This window comes from Chaetomium tenue (genome assembly GCF_020726465.1).
Source record: "Chaetomium tenue strain MPI-SDFR-AT-0079 chromosome Unknown F5144scaffold_3, whole genome shotgun sequence".
NCBI lineage: Eukaryota > Fungi > Ascomycota > Sordariomycetes > Sordariales > Chaetomiaceae > Chaetomium > Chaetomium tenue.
This window is the reverse complement of record NW_027117331.1, coordinates 3,024,343-3,044,080: the sequence shown is the minus strand read 5'-3', so window position 1 is coordinate 3,044,080 and position 19,738 is coordinate 3,024,343. Positions and strand designations below refer to the sequence as shown.

Genomic DNA, 19,738 nt, shown 5'->3' with positions numbered 1-19,738 from the left:
CTCGTCTCCCATAGGGGCGCTAGTGACGGCGAACCTAAATAAATACGGGCTCCCCACGTTCCCTCGAGAGAGTATTGCCCCTGTGTCCCTGTAACTGGGGTTGAGGATTCTAGGGTATGCGGCAGTGCTAGGCTCTAATGGTTCAAGGTAGACCTAGGTGTTTCCAATCAACATTTGCCTCGCGCGTATGCTGTGCCCGTGGCCAATGCGCTATTCAATGATGCCCCGATAACGAGGACCCCGTAAGTGAGTGGAGGAAGAAACAATGTCTTCCCCGTTGAGTTCAAGTGGTTTGACCGTAGGAGACTAATGAGGTCAGCCCGGGACACGATAATCTCGCAGTAAAGGCAACCGTGCGAGGCAAGACGGAGAAATTGAATAAACGGGCTAGGAGAGGAAGGAACGCACGTCCTTGTGAGCCACGCCGTAACCGTTTCGCCACAGCTTGAACAGGGCGGCTGTATGCAGAATGGTTGGGTACTTGGAAGTGTGGAGACGTCCCGGCACACTAGGGTGGGAGGCTGTTGCGGTACGCGAGATCTGTGTGCGAAGGCGTGGTGTTTGTGTGGGTTAGGTGAATGTGGTGCTGGGATGGTAATACTACCAGGCAGACCTGACTTCTGTCAACCACCACACAAGGAGGGAATTGGTGGGGATGAGGATGTAGTCTAGAGAATACAGGAGGGTTCTGGGTGGCGTAAACCACGACGGCAAAGCTTTGTCTGGTCGTATGCGTCGGGTCTCTCAGCGCCGGTGATTTCTGCCGAGGTGGTAGTGCAGATGGTGTCCAACGGCGAAGTTGCTCGGGTCAAAAACAGTCTGGTAGTACCATAGATCAGCAGTTGGTGTGTGGGTGGCCAACTCCTGTAATGTAGGATATAATATGGCCCGGTACCTTTTCGATGCGGATGAGGCGGCGGGTCAGATACTTTCAACGCCAACCAGTGAGCGGAGAGATCCTGGAGTCTAGAACCGGGTGGGACGAACAGGTCCGGTCCGAGGACAACCTTCAAGCTCCGCCGTGAAAAGGCGGGATTGGTCGAACAGCGGAGGTACTTCTTAACAAAAATGAGTAGGACCCTTCCCTGGCAGAAGGGGCAAGACAGAAGACTGGCGTTCAAGCTATCTCGCTTTTGACAGGAGTGTTGGGGCTGTGTGTGAAGGAGCGGATCCAAAAGTAGTGTAAAGGACTTAGTGACAAGGCAAATGCAGTGCCAGGCTCGCTGGGCCTTGACGTCGATCCGGGATGACAAGGTGTTGCTGCCGTGTTGTGCTTCTGTCTCTAGGCTTGTGGATGACCGAGTCTAGGCGGTCGAGGATAGGGTGGTAGGAGGCGGCAAAGTTACGCAGTCGAGAGCTGGAACAGGCAAAAGATGGACGCTTGCCGCTCGTTTTGCCACCACAGCAAGGAGCAAAATAAGTGCTCGTGGTATTTCACGGGGGAAGCGGCTCGAGGTGGTTAGGTCAAGGCAAATTTTACCACATTTTCAGCTCCTGCAACTTCGGTAACCCCCTGCCTTGTGCGGGTATTCGCCAGAGTAGCGTGATCTCTGCTGCCATGTCGTCGGCGTATATGCACATGGGTCCATGTGATATGGGAGGAGTTGGGTGCAGAGAAAAGCCCTAGGGCGACGGATACCACATACACTTGTATTGCGGTTCAGCTCAAAACCCGCCCGAGGCCGTTCTCCCTCCAACTTCAGTGGCGTATTGTCTGTTTTTGCAAACGATAGTGCGTCTGCACGTAGACGAGTCTGCCAAGGGCTTGATGATGATGGCGCTTGGGTGGCGACTTTTCTTTTTTGGTCCTCTTTATTTCACCATTAGCGGGCCCGGAGTCCCTGGGTCCCTGGAACCTCTCGAGAACCTGTACGGGGTTGGCTCAAGTTGGTTTACCAAAAGGCAGGCGATGCCATGATGAAACAGTTCGTCACTGTGCAAGTATTCTTGCTTCGTCAGAGATGCAACTTCCAGGCTGCCAGGATGTTAGAAGCCGGCAAAAGTGGGCCCATGCTGGAGTTTTGCCAGGTTTGGTTACGTCATAGAGCACACACTCAGCCATCAACGCAGGAGCTTGGCCCTTGGGTTGTCTTGCTTCACATGTAACTACTGATATGTAAAGGATCGCTGTGGATTTGCAGGTGATGGTATATATTGTGTGGGTAGGCATCTTGAGTGGCCTGGGTTTGGACTCCCTTGATCCTTTAACAAAACAGAGCCTCCAAAGCGGCCATCGAGGGTTGTTGAGTGTTGCCTGAACCAAAGGCGAACGATGCCCGTTACCACTTAAAATTCATCTGTTACGGCATATGCGGAAAATGTTCAAACACACGCAACTGCAGGATCTGACGAGGGCTGCTTGTCGTGCGCGTATCGGAACCACAGCTTGGGCGTCGTAGGTATGGCTTAGAAGATGAAAATGAGAAACTTAATCACCAAATTTGCCATTAGGCCATCGCCGGAAACTGACTCCAGCACCTCTATCTATCCCCATTAGGATAAAAGAGGAGCCCTGGTGCACGATGCTATGTACAACCGAGCCTAGCCACCCACCGCTTAATCCTTCTTGAGCGGTAACAAGATCTCCTCGATGCCATCCTTCGTGATGATCATCATCTGCAGGCCGTCACCGACCTCAATGTGCCGCTCGACCGCACCGTCAAACGCATCCTTGACCAAGACTTCCACCTCACTGCGCGTCAACGGCCGGCGCTCGCGCTCTTGCAGAGCATGGCCCTCGCCGCTGTTGGGGATGTACTGGTTTTTAAAGTTGACTTGGTTGTCCAAGAACGGCATGATCAAACTGGCAGCTGCACCGCCGGCACGGCACTGCTCGCGTTCGTAGCTGCCGACGGGGTCGTACGAGTACACGGCGCCTTTGCCCTCCTCATCCAACCCGCCAAGGATTGCGTGTGAGTAGTAAGGGAAAAATCGTTTCTGGTACAGGATCGTCGACAATCGCTGTGCGCACGCTTTGACACTCATCGGCTTGCCGTGCCGATATCTGTACATCTTGCAGATGGCATCAAGCCGTTCCTTGAGTGCCTCTCCATCGGCCGCGAAGCCCACTACCGAGAGGACGAGGGTCGCATCTTTTTGGTCCGCTGTCGTACCACCGATCTTGAATAGTTTCGGGTGGTGTCGCGAGTTGATGCTGTAGCCCGATGTCAAACGGGTGTCGCCGGCCAAGATGGAGAATTCGGCGCCGGCGATCGCGAGGGTCGAGCCGCCGTTGTCGGTATAGCTAGCTCGAGCGTTAGCGAGCTCATAACAAGAAGAGAACCACAGCGGTGGATATGCAATAGAGCAAGAAGAACATACGGATCAAAGCGGTGTTCTCGGGCGCCCTCGGGTGCATTAATTCTAGGCGCATCGTTGATCGAGTAGTTTGGCCCGTTCATGAGCGGGTTTTGGCTGAACATGGCGGCCATGGTGTCTCGTCGTTGGGCGCTGATGGTTTTATTCTCGAGTTTGAAAAAACGGGAAATCTTTTGAAAATGAAAGTCGGCAGGTGGATGATCAGATCTGGCTGTTGGGAAGGTGAATCGACGGTTGCTGAGGTTTGTTGGCGATCTGGTTGTTGGGAAGGTAGATCGATGGTTGCTGGGGGTTGTTTGCGAAGCTCAAACGGCGGGGGGCTCTGGAGGCAGCGCGTCAGCCCTGCAGCCTGAACGGGCAGCTGAGGCTGCCAATGGATTATCCCACTTGATGACTCAGCAATGTATCTTAAGGTGCTGCTTGCTGGGCTGGCTCCTGGTAATTACTAGTGGGGTCAAATAATTTGGGGGAGGGAGTCCCCGTGGCTATCAGGGTGTCTTATCCCTTTCTTTCCAGTTTCAATATCTGTGCCGCGCCGCCGCGTTGTGGCAGATCCAACATCGTCAATTGTTGGAAATCTCCCAAGGACAACGCCAATCTCTTTCTATAACTTGGGGGAGACCTTTGGGCAACACCACGTAGCTTTGTTTGTTATATATCGGCTGCGTGGGAATTGAGCGTTTACGCCATCCTCTCCGCCTCATCCACGACGACGACGACATGGCCCGTGATCTTCGGGGTCAAGCCCTCCAGCGGCTTGCTGGACTAGCGGCGGCAAGCTCAGATGTCTCTTTTGACAAATCTGATCTCGACAGGTTATGCAGGGCTACTCCTCCCCGCCAGGGCTCGGCGCCATCCCTCAACGGCCACCATGCATCAGGTCCCCGACCAGAAATCGGCCATGTCCCGATGGTAGTACCCGATGCCCTCGTAGTTTGGCGACTTTTGACTAGGGTATACAAGTTGGCTAACCACGTCTTTGTTCTTGTAGACCATTCGCGAGTACGAAATCCTACTGGCCCTCTGCAAGACAGCTCCCTCTCTCCAGACGACACAGAGCGCCCAGAAGCTATCCCGCCACCTTGTGCCTTACCTTATAGATTCCCACATCCAAGCATTTGCTCCGTCTCCATTTTTCCGCAAGGTTGAGCCCTCACCAACCGAGTCTTTGAGCTTCCATGTCACCGCCGCACTCCTTTCTTTAGGGGCACACCATCCCGATGTACGGCAGAACATATCTGATAGTCTTTCCGGATTCATCAATGCCTGTGCTCGCGCCTCCGAGAGTATTCCCCGCGCTACCGATGATGACGACGATCCGGGGGCCGTGGAGGATGCTACCAGGACCGCTACCATCGCAATTGCTCTCCTAGGATTCCTAGACGCAGCGTGTGCCCAGGCGGACTTTTGGAAATCAGGGGGCCGTCTTGGTTTGGTGACTCGCGTACGCGATCTCCTTTCTCAGCCTTTCCTCGTCGCCGTCGAGGCGGCCTTCTCCACCATTCGAAATGCGCATCCCCATGACCGGCATATCAAAGAGTGGAAACGATGGACGCGGCACTACGACGGCGTGGATCGCCCGCTGGGGGCTACACTCCTGCAGCGCAGTTTCATGAGGCTGCTTGTGGCTGCCACATCGCTTCTGGTCGCGGAAGAGGACGCCCTCCGGGAATCTCACGTTCTTGACGTTATCATGTCTGGCAATGGCCTGCGGCGACCGCTGACTGCCCGTAGCGTCGAGGCTGATTTCCGCTCTGTTGAACTGTATGCCACAGTCGCTATCGACCAGATGAACTACCTGGAATCCAGTGCCGACTTTGATAGCCTGTCTCCAGCCAAGCAGAGGCTTGCCTCTTCCGTCAAGGCCTGTGCCCTAATCAGCTATCTCAATGCGTGTACCTTGAACGATGATGCCGCCGACGGCGAAGTTCTCATGTCCTGGCTCGAGGACACCCTTGGCGATGCCGCGGGCATGGCCGACGACGAACTTGCCGCTGTGGTCCTCAAGTCTATGGCGCTGCTGTGCAGGGTCTCACCGTCATACGCCATCAACGTCAGCCGGCTCCTTCCCCGCTTCATAGTTCAAAGCGGCGCTAAGAGTCAGATGGTTGCCGTCGCGTCGAAATCCCTCGCATTCGTACTACAGAAACTCTCCAAAGATGCTGTCATCACCACTCTGTACACCCTTGGCAATGTTTTGGGCCCCGGGAGCGACCGACCCGTGACCAACGGGACTGGCGAAGGTGCCAGTCAAGGACCCTCACATGTCTATGGATCCAGGCACTCGACAGGCAGTTCGATCTCACTGCAGATCTCAGGCGAAGAAGAATCGCCGATCGTTCAGGGGAATGTGGTACAAGCCATCTGCGAGATCGCAGGCGCCTCGAAAGATGAAAAGATCACTGGTCTTGCCCAGTCGATGCTCGCGCAAAAGATTGTCAAGCTCAACAGCCCGCTTGATGCTCGGATTATCACTGGCGCCGCTACCCTAGCCCTCAGTGGCGGCCAGTCTGAGTTTCGCTACCTCCTCAAGCGGTATGCTGCCGTTGCGCACGATGCTGTGATGGAAAACAAGGATGGAATTCTACAAGGCGTAAGTTTGTCCATACTAAGATTTTGTTCCAACACCAAAAGAGGCCATGCTGATTTTATCGTAGATTCTGAGGGCCCGGACCCATATTTCAGCCAACATTCGACGAGATTCGCCCTTGTTTGCTATCTACCTAGAAGATTTACTCGACGGCATCATCTCCCAGGGCGACGCTCATGCCAGCCAAAATCACCATGCCAGAGAATCTGACGTAGAACTTGCCGCTCGTGAAATCGGCCAACTGCTCCCGCCTCTCGCCATCTTCATGTCTGCGCACCCACAAGCTTTTGACGAGTCCTCTGACGATGATACGCGCTCCATGCTTCGCGATGCTTGGTTTAATATCGTCGTTCACGGCTTCACTCCTTCTACTGATCGGGGGAAGCAAAGCCTCAAGCATCTCCGGATCATGGCCATCCACTCCCCGCCTTTGGTATCTGAGAATCGCGGTGAGCAAGATGAGAGCGACATTGACCTGAACCCCATCCTCCGCAGGGGCGAAAGCTCCGAGCGGGAGTCACTCCAGAAGAAGCTCCTTGCGGAGTTAGTCCCTGCGCGAAGCAGCGAGATTAAAGGGCTCAGTTATCGCAAAACAATCTTCCTTCAGGCTGCTTGTCTTGTCGAGAGCCTGCGGGCGGACGCTGGCGATTGCACCAAGGCCCTGTCGTATTTCCTGGAGCCCAGTATGCGACGGGGTGAGCCGAGCCGCACCATGGACGCTATCATGAACGCTGTTATGGACAGGTACTTATACAAGACCGTCAACGCCGCAAACCCGACCTTTTCCGCCCAGTATGCCGCGGCGCAGCTAGCCAAAATATTCTGCAGCTGTTGCCACCGGATAGAGCGAGTGCAGCAGGCGGCATTTGGTTGTGCGGATCGTTTAGTCGAGGCTATCCCGTCAGCTCTCTGCCAACCTTCATCCCTTTTCACGCTTCTTGAGCTTCTCTCCCTGATGTGGTCTAGCTGTCTTGAAGCAGAGACAGATCGGTATGAGCCGAGGACCACATTCAGGTCCTCCAGGGGGGACGTGGTTGTCGAACTCTCAGACGACTACCAGTTCAGGCAACTCACTCTTGCGAACCTACACAGAAAGGCAAAGGCTTGGCTGGCGAGGGCGATCAACATCGCCCCTGCAGACGTCAAAGGCTTATTGCAGACTTACCTGTCTGAGTTTGACGAGGAGAGCGGCTACGGTCACATGTCTCTCGGCAGGTCATTTGCAGTTGAGATCGGTTCGACCATCCCATCAACCGACCAAAGGCTGTCATCGCTTGACATGCTAGGGAACTGCCCCATAAACACGGCTTCTGACTTTATGGCCCAGTACACGACGCGGCAGGAATATCGGTACTCGGAGGCCTTGCCCGACCAGAGCCGGGAATGGTCCAGCTTCATGCGTGTAGGCCACCGAGCATCATTCCTCGCCTCGCCGGACAACGAGAGCGCCGACGCCATTACGGCCCTCGCCCACATTGAAAAGCGTATTCTCGGACGCAAGGCCGCTTCGCATACAGATGTCAGAGACATCCTCCGCCGTGCCGCCGCCCTTCTATGCCGAAGTGAGAAGGATGAGTGCTCCATCATTCACTATCTTGTCAGCATACCATTTGCCATGTTCACGAAGCAATCGATCAAGCTCGGTATCTCCCTGTGGCTCGGCGTCATGAATGAGAATCCCAGAATGGAACCCCGCCTCCTGGCCGAGATTGTACATCGGTGGGAGTCCAGCGTGCAGAAACGGCAAGGTCTTTTCAGTCCCTCCATTACGAACCCTGACCCGTTCTTCCTGAGACAAGAGTTTGCCCCTAGCGACAATGCGGCTCTTGCGAGGCGTAAACAGCTCGTCCACAATTTGCTAGCTCCCCACTCTCGACTCCTGCAATTCTTGAGCAGTCACTACAATGCTACCCGTTTGGGGAGCCCCGATACGCAGCACCTCTTCCTCCGCCTTCTTGACGTGACGTTGGAGGCGATCAAAAACTCGACGCCCCATCCAATGGCCAGAGAAATTCGATTCCAGGTGATCCTCTTTGGCCTCAAGGTGCTCAACACCGGCACCACCATGGGTCCCGTTGCGCAATACCGCTTAAAGGACCAGCTACTGTCTGCAGGTCTCAGCTGGTTTGATGCTTCGCCACGCTGGTCGTTCGGGAGCAATATTCTTCAGCTCAGGACTGAGATCCGCTTGATCGAGGATGTCATGGCAGCGCTAGGGGAGACGGTCGGTATCGGCGCCGAACCGGCAGGCCCAGTCAAGTCGCTTGCCCCCAAGGAAAGATTGCTTGTCTTACTTTTGGAGAGCGAGCACTCCAGACTGCACGTCTGGGTCCGTCCCGTCGACGCGTCAAGGCCGCAGTCAACCTTTCATCATGGTGGCAAGGAGAGCCCACTTGAGGTAAGTTCGGTTCCTTGCTGTACACTTGTTTCTGCTGATTTGCTCACGTTTACATATTTCAGGCGGCAATCCAACCCCTAGTACGGACTGCTTGGACAGAGAGCCCGTCCCTTGCCGTGCACTTGGCCAGCAGATTCCCGTACCCTCGAGTCCAAAGGGAAGTTCGTTGGCTACTGCTGAACTTCCCGACCAAGGCTGCGAAAGAACCGGAGTCGATACCCATTCTTATCGATGGTACCTTGCCCGATGATGTTAGCTTCCAGCTGAAGGTAGGACAAGAAACAACCAGACCAGGTCTTCAATTTTTGTTTTTTTCCGCTGACAGCGACTCTAGTATCTGCTATTTTGGGCCCCCGTCAACCCGATCACGGCCGTAACTCTCTTCCTTCCGGCGTATCGGAACCACCCGTATTTGATCCAGTACGCTATGAGAGCGCTGGAAAGTCACTCAGTTGATGTGACATTCTTCTATGTCCCGCAGATTGTCCAGACGCTTCGATACGACGCCCTGGGTTATGCTGAGCGTTACATTTTGGAGACTGCACAGTTTTCACAGCTCTTCGCACACCAGATCATCTGGAATATGAAGGCAAACGCCTACAGGGATGATGATCAACAAATTGTAAGTTTCCCGTCCGGAACATGTTGGCCACCGCGTGGTACTGACCCTGGTCGTTAGCCTGATGCCATCAAACCAACTCTTGACAAAGTTATGGGCCATATGGTCGAGAGCTTTTCCGAGGTCGACCGGGATTTCTACGAACGCGAATTTGCCTTCTTTGACGAAGTTACGAGCATCTCGGGAAAACTCAAGCCGCTGATCAAGCGCTCAAAGCCCGAGAAGAAGCAGAAAATTGAGGAAGAGCTTCGAAAAATCAAGGTCGAAGTTGGAGTGTATCTGCCCAGCAACCCAGACGGAGTCGTTATTGGCATCGACCGGAAGTCAGGTAAACCGCTACAGAGCCATGCCAAAGCTCCCTACATGGCAACGTTCCGCATCAAGAAAAACAAGGGCGGGGATGAAGAGGTTGAGGAACTGCTTGAGGAAGACACCAAAAGCACCGATAAGACCGGCGGTCAAGAGGACACGATCGAGGTATGGCAGTCGGCTATCTTCAAGGTGGGCGACGATTGCCGCCAGGACGTGCTGGCTCTGCAGATGATTGCTGCATTCCGCGGGATATTCCACAGCGTCGGTCTGGACGTTTACGTGTTCCCCTATCGCGTCACCGCCACGGCCCCCGGCTGTGGTGTCATTGATGTCCTTCCGAATTCCATTTCCCGGGATATGCTCGGCCGCGAAGCCGTCAACGGGCTCTACGATTACTTTGTTTCCAAATACGGCAACGAAGATTCACTCCGGTTCCAGCAGGCACGAAACAACTTCGTCAAGAGCATGGCTGCGTATTCCGTCATCTCCTTCCTCCTCCAATTCAAGGATCGACACAACGGCAATATCATGATCGACGACGCCGGGCACATCCTGCATATTGATTTTGGCTTCTGCTTCGATATCGCCCCTGGCGGTATCAAGTTTGAGCGGGCGCCCTTCAAGCTGACCTCGGAGATGGTCGCAGTGATGGGCGGCAGCTCCGAGCATCAGTCATTCAAGTGGTTTGAGGAGCTCTGTGTCAAGGCGTTTCTGGCATCACGGCAGTACACCGAGAAACTCTCCCAGATTGTGCTGCTCATGATGGACAGCGGGCTGCCCTGTTTCAAACCAGAGAGTGTGAAGCACTTCAAGGAGCGGTTCGTGCTGGAGAAGAGCGAGCGTGAGGCTGCCGAGTTCATGAAGGGGCTCATCAAGCGAAGCTATGGCAGCTATTCGACTGGCATTTATGACCAGTTCCAGCTGCTCACAAACGGCATCCCGTACTGATGTGGTCTTCCGGTGAAGGAGCTGCTAGCGATGCAGTGTACATAGGATTGAATGTGGGGGGATATTTCATTTAGATGTGATAGAGCTTGATAATAATAATTGTCATTTCTTTTCGCCTAAGCTGTTTGTAATAACAATGTGACCCTCCCCCCCCCCCGCCCCCCGCCGACCCCCCCAAGAGGTAGCTATTGGTTTTATGTATGTCGGATATCTGGACGCCGGTATAAACCCAGAAGCGACGGAGCCCTCCCAAGAAACACGCCAGTGGCTAGCTACCACTGCCACGGACTGTGGAGTGAACTACAAGGCATGGCTCAAACACATGGGACCTTCTCCTGGCCCAGTCCATCCTCCACCGGTCTCGGCCGTCTTTGAGTGATCGTCATCATTATGACGAGCCAATCAGGCTAACATCCAGTAGGTCTATCCAAAACTAGGCGAGCGAGGCAATAAATGATGTACCACTATGCTCTAGAGTCGGCTTGTGTCCTTACAGGCCTACGTTCCCTCCTACCGAGCGCAGGCTACTTTCGGTCATGATCAACTCAAAACTAGCCATTATGGTTCGCAGGAATCGAGGGCTTTAGCCGGTCTGCTGCTCCATATGAGTGGGCAGGTTGTAGGTCGCATAGTCGACGTGCACAAAAGCCCGGTCAACGATGGGGACCGACTCGAGGACGTATTGCAAACTCTCGCTATGGCATCTCGGGTCAGCTCTCTCTCTATAACTTCGGGGAACAAAACCGCGCGCGGCCAGAGCTTGAATGGATCTCACCTCAAGTCGTGACTATCCTTGAGCGGCGTGCTAGCGTCTAGCACAATGTCGACTTCGACGTTAAGCTTGTCTCCCGCGTGGTAGGCTTGTAAGCCCTGGATTTGTTTTATGGTATTCGCAAACCGCATGGTCAGGTAGAGAACTTTGGATACCTCCGTTAGAGAGAACACGAGAAAGTCAAGCGATCGAAAGGTGGAGAGGGTGGACTCACGGACGTTCCTTTGGTCAGCTGTGGCCGAGAAGCCGGACAGATGCCTAATGTGTTCGAAGGAAGTTTGGGACCAGTTGAAGATAACAACGAGGGAGAGTATCAGGCCACCGAGGGCATCAAGCCACCATACCCTCGCATAGAAACCGACTGTGCGTGTCTCTGCGTCAGTAATTTGGCTCGATGTTGGTTGGGGGTTGGGGAGATATACTTATAGGGAACGCTATGGAACCGGCGTTGAAGATGACATCTGAAAAACAGCAGTGTTAGAGATGCACGATGCTGCAAAGGAATACAACAACTCAGGTGGCGCCCCTGTCCACGTACCTGTACTCGCATCTGCGGCTCTGTTCCCGTATTAGTCACCAACATAGGATTGTCGTAGAGGGATAATATGAACTCACAGTGCCTGAACGCTCGAATTGTTGACCATGCGGCACCACAACCAACACAGACCCTTGATAACAATGGTCCCGAACATGATAGAGATAGCAGGAATTCCGCTGCCAAGACATGTCAGCATATGATAGAATGTAAGGCAGCACGACGGGGCAAAGGAGGCCGGTTAACGCACAGTTCGATGATGTCGCGGTCAGGTGAGGCAAGCCGGGCCACAGCTTCGATGCCAACCTGAACAAAGGACGTAATCATGATAACAGAGAAGACGAGGACACCTAACGGCTCAAGCCTCCGTCTGCCGACGGGGTAGCGGTACTGGTCTTGCTTGCGGATCAGCCAGGTGGTGACCCAGACGATGACAGTGGAGAGGAAGTCGAGCATGGCGTCGACCAAGCTGGCCAGCACCGAGACGGACGGGACCGACATGACAACGGCAAACTTGCCAGCCAACAAGATGAAATTGGCGGCGAAATTGACGTAAATGGCAAGAGTGACGATGGGCGCGTCGCTGTCGACCACGTCGTCTTCGAGCCAGGGTATCTCGGGCTTTGGGCGGCCGGCCTCGGGATCATCGTCACCGTCGTCAACAGCGCCACCGTAAGAGCCACCGTCCTGGGCCGAAAATAGAGGAGTTGTCTCCGTGGGGCAATATATGCCCTTGGGCGTCCGCACCACTTTGCGGGCAGGTTCTCCTACGGAGAGCGATGATGTCTCCATGATAGTGGCAGGGATCTCAACGCCGCGAAAAGCAGATGCCGGCATGTTGTTGTATTCATTGAGCAGGTCGTGCGGTAGAGAGGAGTCCAGCAACCGGTCGATGTACAGATACTGCTGGACTAGGTAGTTGACGCGCTCGTGGTATTTGCGGCTACAGCCGTGGGGACGAGACAGGTAAGCATCAATGGGAAAGGAACGGGACGGGCGAAGGGATCACGAACACATTTTTAGGCATGGCGGCCAGCTCAACTTCAGTTTTCCAATAGCGCTCCCAGCAGTAGCGGGGGTTACTGCTGCCGATCAGGCGCATACTGCGGATGTTGGCACTGTTGAGGATGGCACTCAAGCGGCGCTCATCACGACGCGGGAACTCGTCTTCTAAGCCATCGCCGCCGAGCCCTTCCTCCTCCTCACGCCCACGGTGTCTGATCAGGGATGCCAAGGCACCGTGGCCTATGGGCGCGAGAGGCGGTTCATCCTGGAGTAGGAGAAGCGCGCCCCGGTTTCGCGGGGCGCGCGGGGTTGTTGGAGAACTCATGATGGTGGTGTACCGAGCGCGTCGCCGGTCGGATCTGCTTCGGAGGCTGCCACGTTACGGCACGTGAGGCTCTACGGTTTGGAGGTCGGGACGAGATAATTGGTATCGGAGGGATAGGATGTGCGATGTTGTGTGTGCCCAACTAAAGATCTAGGAAAGTCAACTATTTGCCGTGAAAGTTGACGCCCTCGATCTAACCTCAAGTTTTGTTTTTAAAGAAAAAATCAAATTTTGAAATCGCTACGACATCCAGCCATTGACTTTTTCGCCCGAGTCAGGAGTCTGGGAACCGTAAATCCGTGATGCGACTCGGCCCTGGCTGTTTCCCTGCATTTCTTAACCCGAGACGAGACGAGGGGCGGCGAGAGCAAGGGCGGCAGACCCGTGCTCAAGCCGTGCAGCGCAACGCAGCGCAGCATCGGCAATTGTTCCATATGCCGGGCCCCGGTCGAGTTCTGCTTCGGCTGCCCCTCCCCGCCACCAGCGAACACCATGACGGCCCCCTGACCCTCTCTTTGGTGTTTCGAAACAGCGAACATTGAAACAGCACCGCCAGCTCCTTTCCTTCTCGAACCGACCCCACATACCCACTTTCTCCATCCCCAAGCAAGAGGAGAGGGTCATCAAGTCGCTCCTTGCTCCTTGCCCCTTTGGTGCCGCTGGTGGTCAATTAATCAATTAATCAGTGGACGGCACATGCGGCTAGGGCTTGACGACGGGAAAGTCGACATGTATTGCAGGAAGTCTCTCTCTGTGCGTGCTGGCTGTGCCGCTGCCTCCAAGGCCGCATCGACGCTGTGCCTGCCTGCCGGGAGAGAGTTACCTGTGGACTGATGTCATGCGGGCCAGAACGGAAACTCAAATGCAATTCACAGCAACTACCTTAAGTCAGTTGGCGACTTCACTAGCAGTCTTGGCGGGCACGGACACAGTTGCCATGGACCCTACTTTCTTCACCGGCCCCCTTTTGGAGGAGTTGCCGATGGTGAGGAATGGGAATGTCGTTTCGGTCTCGGGCCGTGTTGTGCTTTGCAAGACCCTGACAAGCGCGGTTGTTCCGTGCCAGAGTGCTAATGCCGACTTGGCAGCAGCAAGCGCAGCGAAGCTTTCCTGGGCATCAGTTAGACTTGGCCGCTCGCCATCCAATCAGACGCCGCTCTTCAAGCTCATGGCACACGAGTTCCCACAAAGAGCGATCTGTGCCTCTTGCAGGCGGCTACCGAATGTGAGAGAGTTGGATCCAACCACTAAACCGATCAGGCACAGACAGTCTTCAATGAATCCTTGCCCTCCGCCGTCTCGCAATCGAGGCGGTGTCCCAACGAACGCTGTCTTGCTTGCCGTTTAAACATCGAGCAAGTTTCAACCCAGCAAGCCTCGCACTTCTCAAAATGGGTTGTTGCGTGGAATTCGCCCCACACATTTCCCGGGAAAAAAAAACTCGCCCCGAAGGGATACGAGGGAGGCAGGTGAAGTCTTTTACACAGTAACTGGACTGTGTCTTACCTTCGCTGCCGTGTCTGAAACAGCTTTCAGATGCCATCGGACTCGGCTTTGTCCGAGCATCCACCTACCTTAGTTACTGTGTATACACGCGCACACTAGGTAAAAAGTAATAGCATTCCGTCAGGTTGGCACGGTTGGGGATCATAAAAACGGCACGTTGGGCTTCCTTGGGCGCTGTTAGGTGATTGAAGAAGCTAACTAATGGCCCTTTCCTACCAAGCAACTCCAACCCCTGGTATGTTGACCCCCTTTTTAGGTATGTACCGCCATCTAGACGCACCAATGACCCCCACCGCATCGTTTTGCACCCTTGAAGCTCCCGCTTTGTCTTGACCTGGTTCCGGCAGACATTCATGTGCAAAGTACGTATCACAATGGTGGACATCGCGAACCTGGTCTAACCCACGTCATCCTCTCCGGTGGTGCCACAATCCCGCACTGGACACTAATTTTGTAAATCTTGGCCTACCAAACCAACAAAAACACACACGATGCCTCCGTCTCGCCGCCTGGAGAACGATAACCTGAAAGCAGTTATTCCACGTTTGCTCTCAGCCTCCAGCACGGCGGCCTCTTTCGCTCTTATGCCAAAGCTGAAGTTTCCGGCACCAAAACGACGACCCAGTGAAGCAAGAGCGAAAAACCGTCTGCGGCACAGCAAGGCGCCATCGCCGCATGAGAACTTGAACGCCGCTAGTAAGTTAGCCGGCGGACGGGAACGGAGGCTGTTTTGAAGATGGGTTGTGATCAGCGAGCGTGGATCTCCGATCTGGGCCCCACAGCGTTCCTGCTGATGAGCCAATCTTTGGCTGTCAGCTTCTGTATGGGAGTTGGTCGCACATCGATCAATGCGCCGTTTCCAGCTTTGAAGGATGATTCTAACTCGATGGAACTTCGGAGGCAGTTCAGCTAGCTTCGTTTTTTTGTCTTCTTGTTTTTCTCCTCCTATTCGTTGAATGTGAGTCAGCAACTTGTTGGCTTCTCCCGCCAGGGGTCCTCTGGACGGAGCACCTGCATGCACAAATCCAGATCCCGCGAACCAGACTTCCATCCTGGTGAATGCATAGTACCAATAGTAATTTAACTATCCTGACCTGCAGCAAAAGCACCAAGTCCGGACGCGTCCATCAGCGGGGAACGGGCGATCCTTGGCGATCCAGCGCGTTGCCCAGCCCGCCGGCTGGACCAACCCCTGGCTGGCACCGAGACCATCCAAGGGAGTTTTCTTCACATTTCCGGGTTGCCCTCTTTTCCTTTTTGTGAAGGCCCCGCAGTCCGCCGGCCATCAACACAGACCGGACGGCACATTCCTCTCCAGGCATTCGTGTCTCGTTGCGGTAGGCAGGTGGCGTGCCGAGCCTCGCTCCGTTGTCGTGGCTTTTTGCTGTGCCCGCTCTGTGCTCGGGCAGCCGCCGAGGACACTGGGTCGACGGGACAGGGGGACGGAAGCCCGAAGAGGCAGGGGAGCCCACCAACAAGAGAGCCCGTTCTTCTCACCAATGGCCCTGTCCCTCTCGCCGGTAGCGCTTTTCTCGCTCCCCACTCCCCGTCTCAATAGTGCCAGTGCAACTCTGGGCCAAGGAAATAAAAATAATTCCTGACCAACCGACTCCTTCTTCCCTCCTGATCCCGAGAGATTGTGTTCATCCCCGTCGCCGCCTTGTTCCTCCCCCATTGCCATCGCCTCGGTACGCCTTTCTTCTCTAGACATCGCGGCTTTTGTGTCGCCTCGGCCGTTTGCTTGTCTCTACAAGCCGGCTCCGCTTTCTCGTCTGCTCGTCGCACTGGGCCCTGTCCCTCCGTCCGACCCGTCGCACCTTAATACACAACCGCTGCGTTCGGCGATTTCCCACAGCGCTGGATCACTCTCATAGCCTGGTTTTGCCGTTCTTTTGTGCATCGTTACCTCAGTTTTTCTTCGAGGCGACCGCAGCGAGGCTCACCAGAAACGTGCGCCGATTTCTGGCTTCCGCCTCGACTCGGTTCAGCTCCCGACCCCCATTGCCCTCCATCGGTTGGCCCCTTGACTCGTAAGTACCATGCTCGTATCTCCCAGTGGCAGCGAACCTTTGCGCAAACCGGTCGGCCATCTTCCGTGATAACCCCCCGGAATATTTTTCTGTTGGGTTCTTCCCCGATCCTGTTTCTTCGGCTGGGCCTATACTGGTTGTGAAATGTGAATCCATCATCCTGTCTTGTCCCGTGGCAGGCTAACCCCACTTCCTGTTGCTGGATCCTATCCTCATCCGATCACATCCGCGGCAGCGCAGCTAACCAAAGTTTTGCATGCACAGTAGACAGACAGCCTCTTTGAAAAGAACCCGACCAACAGCCATTCGCGTCCTAACGCTTCAATTGTGCCCAGGGGTGTCCCGCCTGGCGACATAGAAGAGGAAAAACACCATCTGCGCCGCTCCCCCGAAAACGATCCGTTTGGCAGGCTCGTCAATTATTTGTCCCGGGAGTAGCCTGGCCCACCAGCCGTCTACATGCCTAGGTTTTCAGTTGGGTTCGGGAGGCGGAGGTCGACCGCCGACAATCTAGAAAATGCCGCGGCGACGGGCCCATCGTTCCGCGTTCTAGAACGGACCGAGGTGGTTGGAGCCAAGCCTTTCGACGGCGGCGCAAAACTTACGACAATGACCCATTCGCTACACAAGCCGACCAGGTCCGACGTGACAGTCGATGACAATATATTTGCCGACCTCAAGCCAAACCGGTATGTGCTAGGCAGCCCCTTTAGGCGTGGCCGTACGGGGTATTCTTTTGCTGATTATTCACAGAGGGAGCGGCTCCTCGAACACCACCAATACGAATTTGACGGATAATTCGTCACGTCATAGTAATGTTTCGACCACCCCTTCAACCGCTGACACGGGGGGCTCCGATGAATGGCGCGGCGCGCAAAGAAAACTACCAACTGACATCCCGGTGCCTCCGATTCCAAAATCCTCCTCGGCCGGGTTCCTGAAGACTGCCGGGCGCACGTTTTCCTTCGGTGGGCAAAAAAAGCACCTGCCCGCACCACCCACGATAGAGGAGTCGCCGCCACCGAGCCCTATTTGCGCGGGGGTGAGAACGCCTGCAAACGGACGCCCCAGAGCGCCCACTGCCTCGACCTCGACCACGGTGACGCCTCCTAAGGTTGATGAAGACTTTAGTCTGGATCTGGGCGGTGATTTTAGCAAGATGTTGCTGGGGAACGACAAACGAGCCAGTGTCGCTACGGCAAGAAACGACCAGTACACGGGGCAGATGCCCGCTCCTCGATCCCTCACAGCGGCTCGACCGATTCAACCGACACCAATTCAGATCGACAGAACGACCAAAGTCGACCCCCCTGCGCACTCATGGAGCAGCCAGCATTCTGACGACCAACTGATTGCCCCGTCTAGCCCTTCTCCGTCGCCCGCGATCAAGAATCACGCTGCGCCTCCGGTCCCGCGCCACACGTCGCCCACTTTTGAACGCCAAAGGCCGGGAACTTCACCAGAAGTAGGACCAAGGCGGCCCATGCTCGCGGCCCAAAGAGTCAACTCGGAGGACGATGGCGAGGACGAGGAAGCCAAACTGCTGAAGGATTCGTTGTCTACCGTATCCATGTTCATGACCGGCCCAGGTAACTCGACCTCGCCGTCGATTCCTGGATACCGCCGGGGGGAACACAACCTGGAAGGAGAAGGTGACAGTCTGTTCGACTCGAAGCCCGCATACTCGTCCAAGTACGGCAGCCGTTATTCCGTTGTTGAAGAGCAGGATAGCCCGCCCGAGACCCACAAAGTTATGACTCCCGCCGAGTTTGAACGGTATCGGAAGGACAAGGAACGTCAAGACAGGGAACGGGAGATAATGGGTGCACCCGGGGGCAAGGCCGGCGAGGACGACGAGGACGACTATCACGAAGACGAAGAGGACGATGCGGAGAAGGCGAAACAGCAGGCAAAACAAAGACGGAAGCAGGAGGCTCACATGTCGGTGTACCGACAACAGATGATGAAGGTAACAGGGGAAGCCGCCGGCAGCCTACCGTCTTCCCGACACAGTTTGCAGATGTCCTTCAGCACCCCGAACCTCCCAAACGCGGGTCCGGCGGCTATCGCAACCGAGAATTCCGACGAAGACGAGGAAATCCCCTTGGCAATCCTTGCCGCACATGGCTTCCCGGCCAAGAACCGCCCGCCTAATCGCTTGAGTACCATGGGGTCGAATCCTAACTTGCGGGCTTCCCAGCAACTGAGCTACCAGCGGCCAATGTCAGTGGTTGGTGATGTGCAGGGGGCAGGAAACCCGCGTCTTCCTGCTTTTGCGAGGAACCTCCCTAAGGACCCCTTCGTCGGCGCTGGCCTTGTCCGCAACTCTGTTCGAGAGAGTATGGCCCTGGGCGGTGGTGCTCCCGCCCTAGGGCAGCCGAGCCCGCCAGTCCCTCCCGGCGGCCTCATCGGTGTGATTGCGAACGAGGAGCGGAACCGCGCGATGAGGAGAGGTAGCCCGCATATGGACGGCCCCAGCCCCATGCCCGGAGGAGCCGGTTTTGACCCCGTCGCCGGCATTCCTTCCCACATGATGTACCCGGCCAACCCGAGCCCGCCGATACTCACGCCAGGCGACCAGGCACAAATCCACATGACTCAACAAATGCAGCAGTTCATGCAGATGCAAATGCAGTTCATGCAGATGGTGGCTGGCCAAAATGGCAATCCTACCATGGCTGGCGGGCCTCTAACATCGCCCTCGGTCGGGAACCTCAGCACCATGGGTGGCCTCAACCCCGGTTTCATGGGGCCCGATACGCGACACTCGTTCATGGGTAACGACTCGATGCTTGAGTCGCCGTTCGGTCGGGGTGAGGCGCAAATGCGCACCATGAGCATGGTCCAGCCGAGTTCCGCGTCATGGATCCAACCGACGCAGCCTGCCGGGTTTGCGCCTTCGATTCGCTTCCAAAGTGGAGGTTATGCCCCGTCTATCGCTCCCTCGGAACGCAGCAACATTGGCCTTCCGGGTCGGTACCGTCCGGTCTCGCACGTGCCGGCAGCGCCCACAGTAAGCCATCTGCGGAAATCTTCGACCATGTCCGGTGCTATCATGCAGCCCAGCATCTCGGTAACGCGGTCCGGCAGTGCGTCGGATGACGATGACGAAGAAGGGTGGGAGGCCATGAAGGCTAAACGCGAAAAGAAGAAATCGCTGTGGAGGGCCAAGAAGTCTGTTGGGGACGATATTGGTGCATTCATTAACTAAACGAGGCTTGGGATTAGTGAAACGAGTTTTAGATGCTTGGGGATAGGGATGAACTGTCAAGGATGAAAGTTTTTTTGGGGCTTGTATAATGGCATACGTTGAATAGGCCGAGACATGGCGCTTGCATTGTATCCTCTTTCGTTCTACTTACAAGGGAGTGGAATGGACG

At 55.3% G+C, this 19,738-nt stretch overlaps 4 protein-coding genes across 4 annotated transcripts; 2 read left to right on the top strand and 2 right to left on the bottom strand.

Moving 5' to 3' along the window:
* Positions 1 to 2,432: 2,432 nt before the first annotated feature.
* On the bottom strand, positions 2,433 to 3,705 carry F5144DRAFT_568557 (nucleophile aminohydrolase). The gene is made up of 2 exons (XM_066788653.1): positions 3,322 to 3,705; positions 2,433 to 3,244 (listed from the first exon to the last, which is right to left on the bottom strand). Exons 1-2 carry the CDS (start codon positions 3,429 to 3,431, stop codon positions 2,557 to 2,559), a joined length of 798 nt encoding a protein of 265 aa, XP_066645035.1. The 5' UTR covers positions 3,432 to 3,705; the 3' UTR covers positions 2,433 to 2,556.
* A 74-nt stretch (positions 3,706 to 3,779) lies between these two features.
* Positions 3,780 to 10,302, top strand: F5144DRAFT_192602 (uncharacterized protein). Its single transcript, XM_066782832.1, has 6 exons — positions 3,780 to 4,233; positions 4,310 to 5,911; positions 5,976 to 8,306; positions 8,369 to 8,575; positions 8,641 to 8,928; positions 8,986 to 10,302. Exons 1-6 carry the CDS (start codon positions 4,039 to 4,041, stop codon positions 10,183 to 10,185), a joined length of 5,823 nt encoding a protein of 1,940 aa, XP_066645034.1. The 5' UTR covers positions 3,780 to 4,038; the 3' UTR covers positions 10,186 to 10,302.
* A 362-nt stretch (positions 10,303 to 10,664) lies between these two features.
* On the bottom strand, positions 10,665 to 12,910 carry F5144DRAFT_192523 (uncharacterized protein). The gene is made up of 8 exons (XM_066782831.1): positions 12,506 to 12,910; positions 11,743 to 12,435; positions 11,573 to 11,671; positions 11,496 to 11,515; positions 11,380 to 11,418; positions 11,172 to 11,318; positions 10,961 to 11,102; positions 10,665 to 10,880 (listed from the first exon to the last, which is right to left on the bottom strand). The coding sequence occupies exons 1-8, from the start codon at positions 12,820 to 12,822 to the stop codon at positions 10,769 to 10,771; spliced, it is 1,569 nt and encodes a 522-aa protein (XP_066645033.1). The 5' UTR covers positions 12,823 to 12,910; the 3' UTR covers positions 10,665 to 10,768.
* A 4,057-nt stretch (positions 12,911 to 16,967) lies between these two features.
* F5144DRAFT_601458 (uncharacterized protein) lies at positions 16,968 to 19,569 on the top strand (the record flags this gene model as incomplete). The annotated part of the gene is made up of 2 exons (XM_066791149.1): positions 16,968 to 17,047; positions 17,112 to 19,569. The coding sequence occupies 2 exons, from the start codon at positions 16,968 to 16,970 to the stop codon at positions 19,567 to 19,569; spliced, it is 2,538 nt and encodes an 845-aa protein (XP_066645032.1).
* Between the last annotated feature and the right edge of the window lie 169 nt (positions 19,570 to 19,738).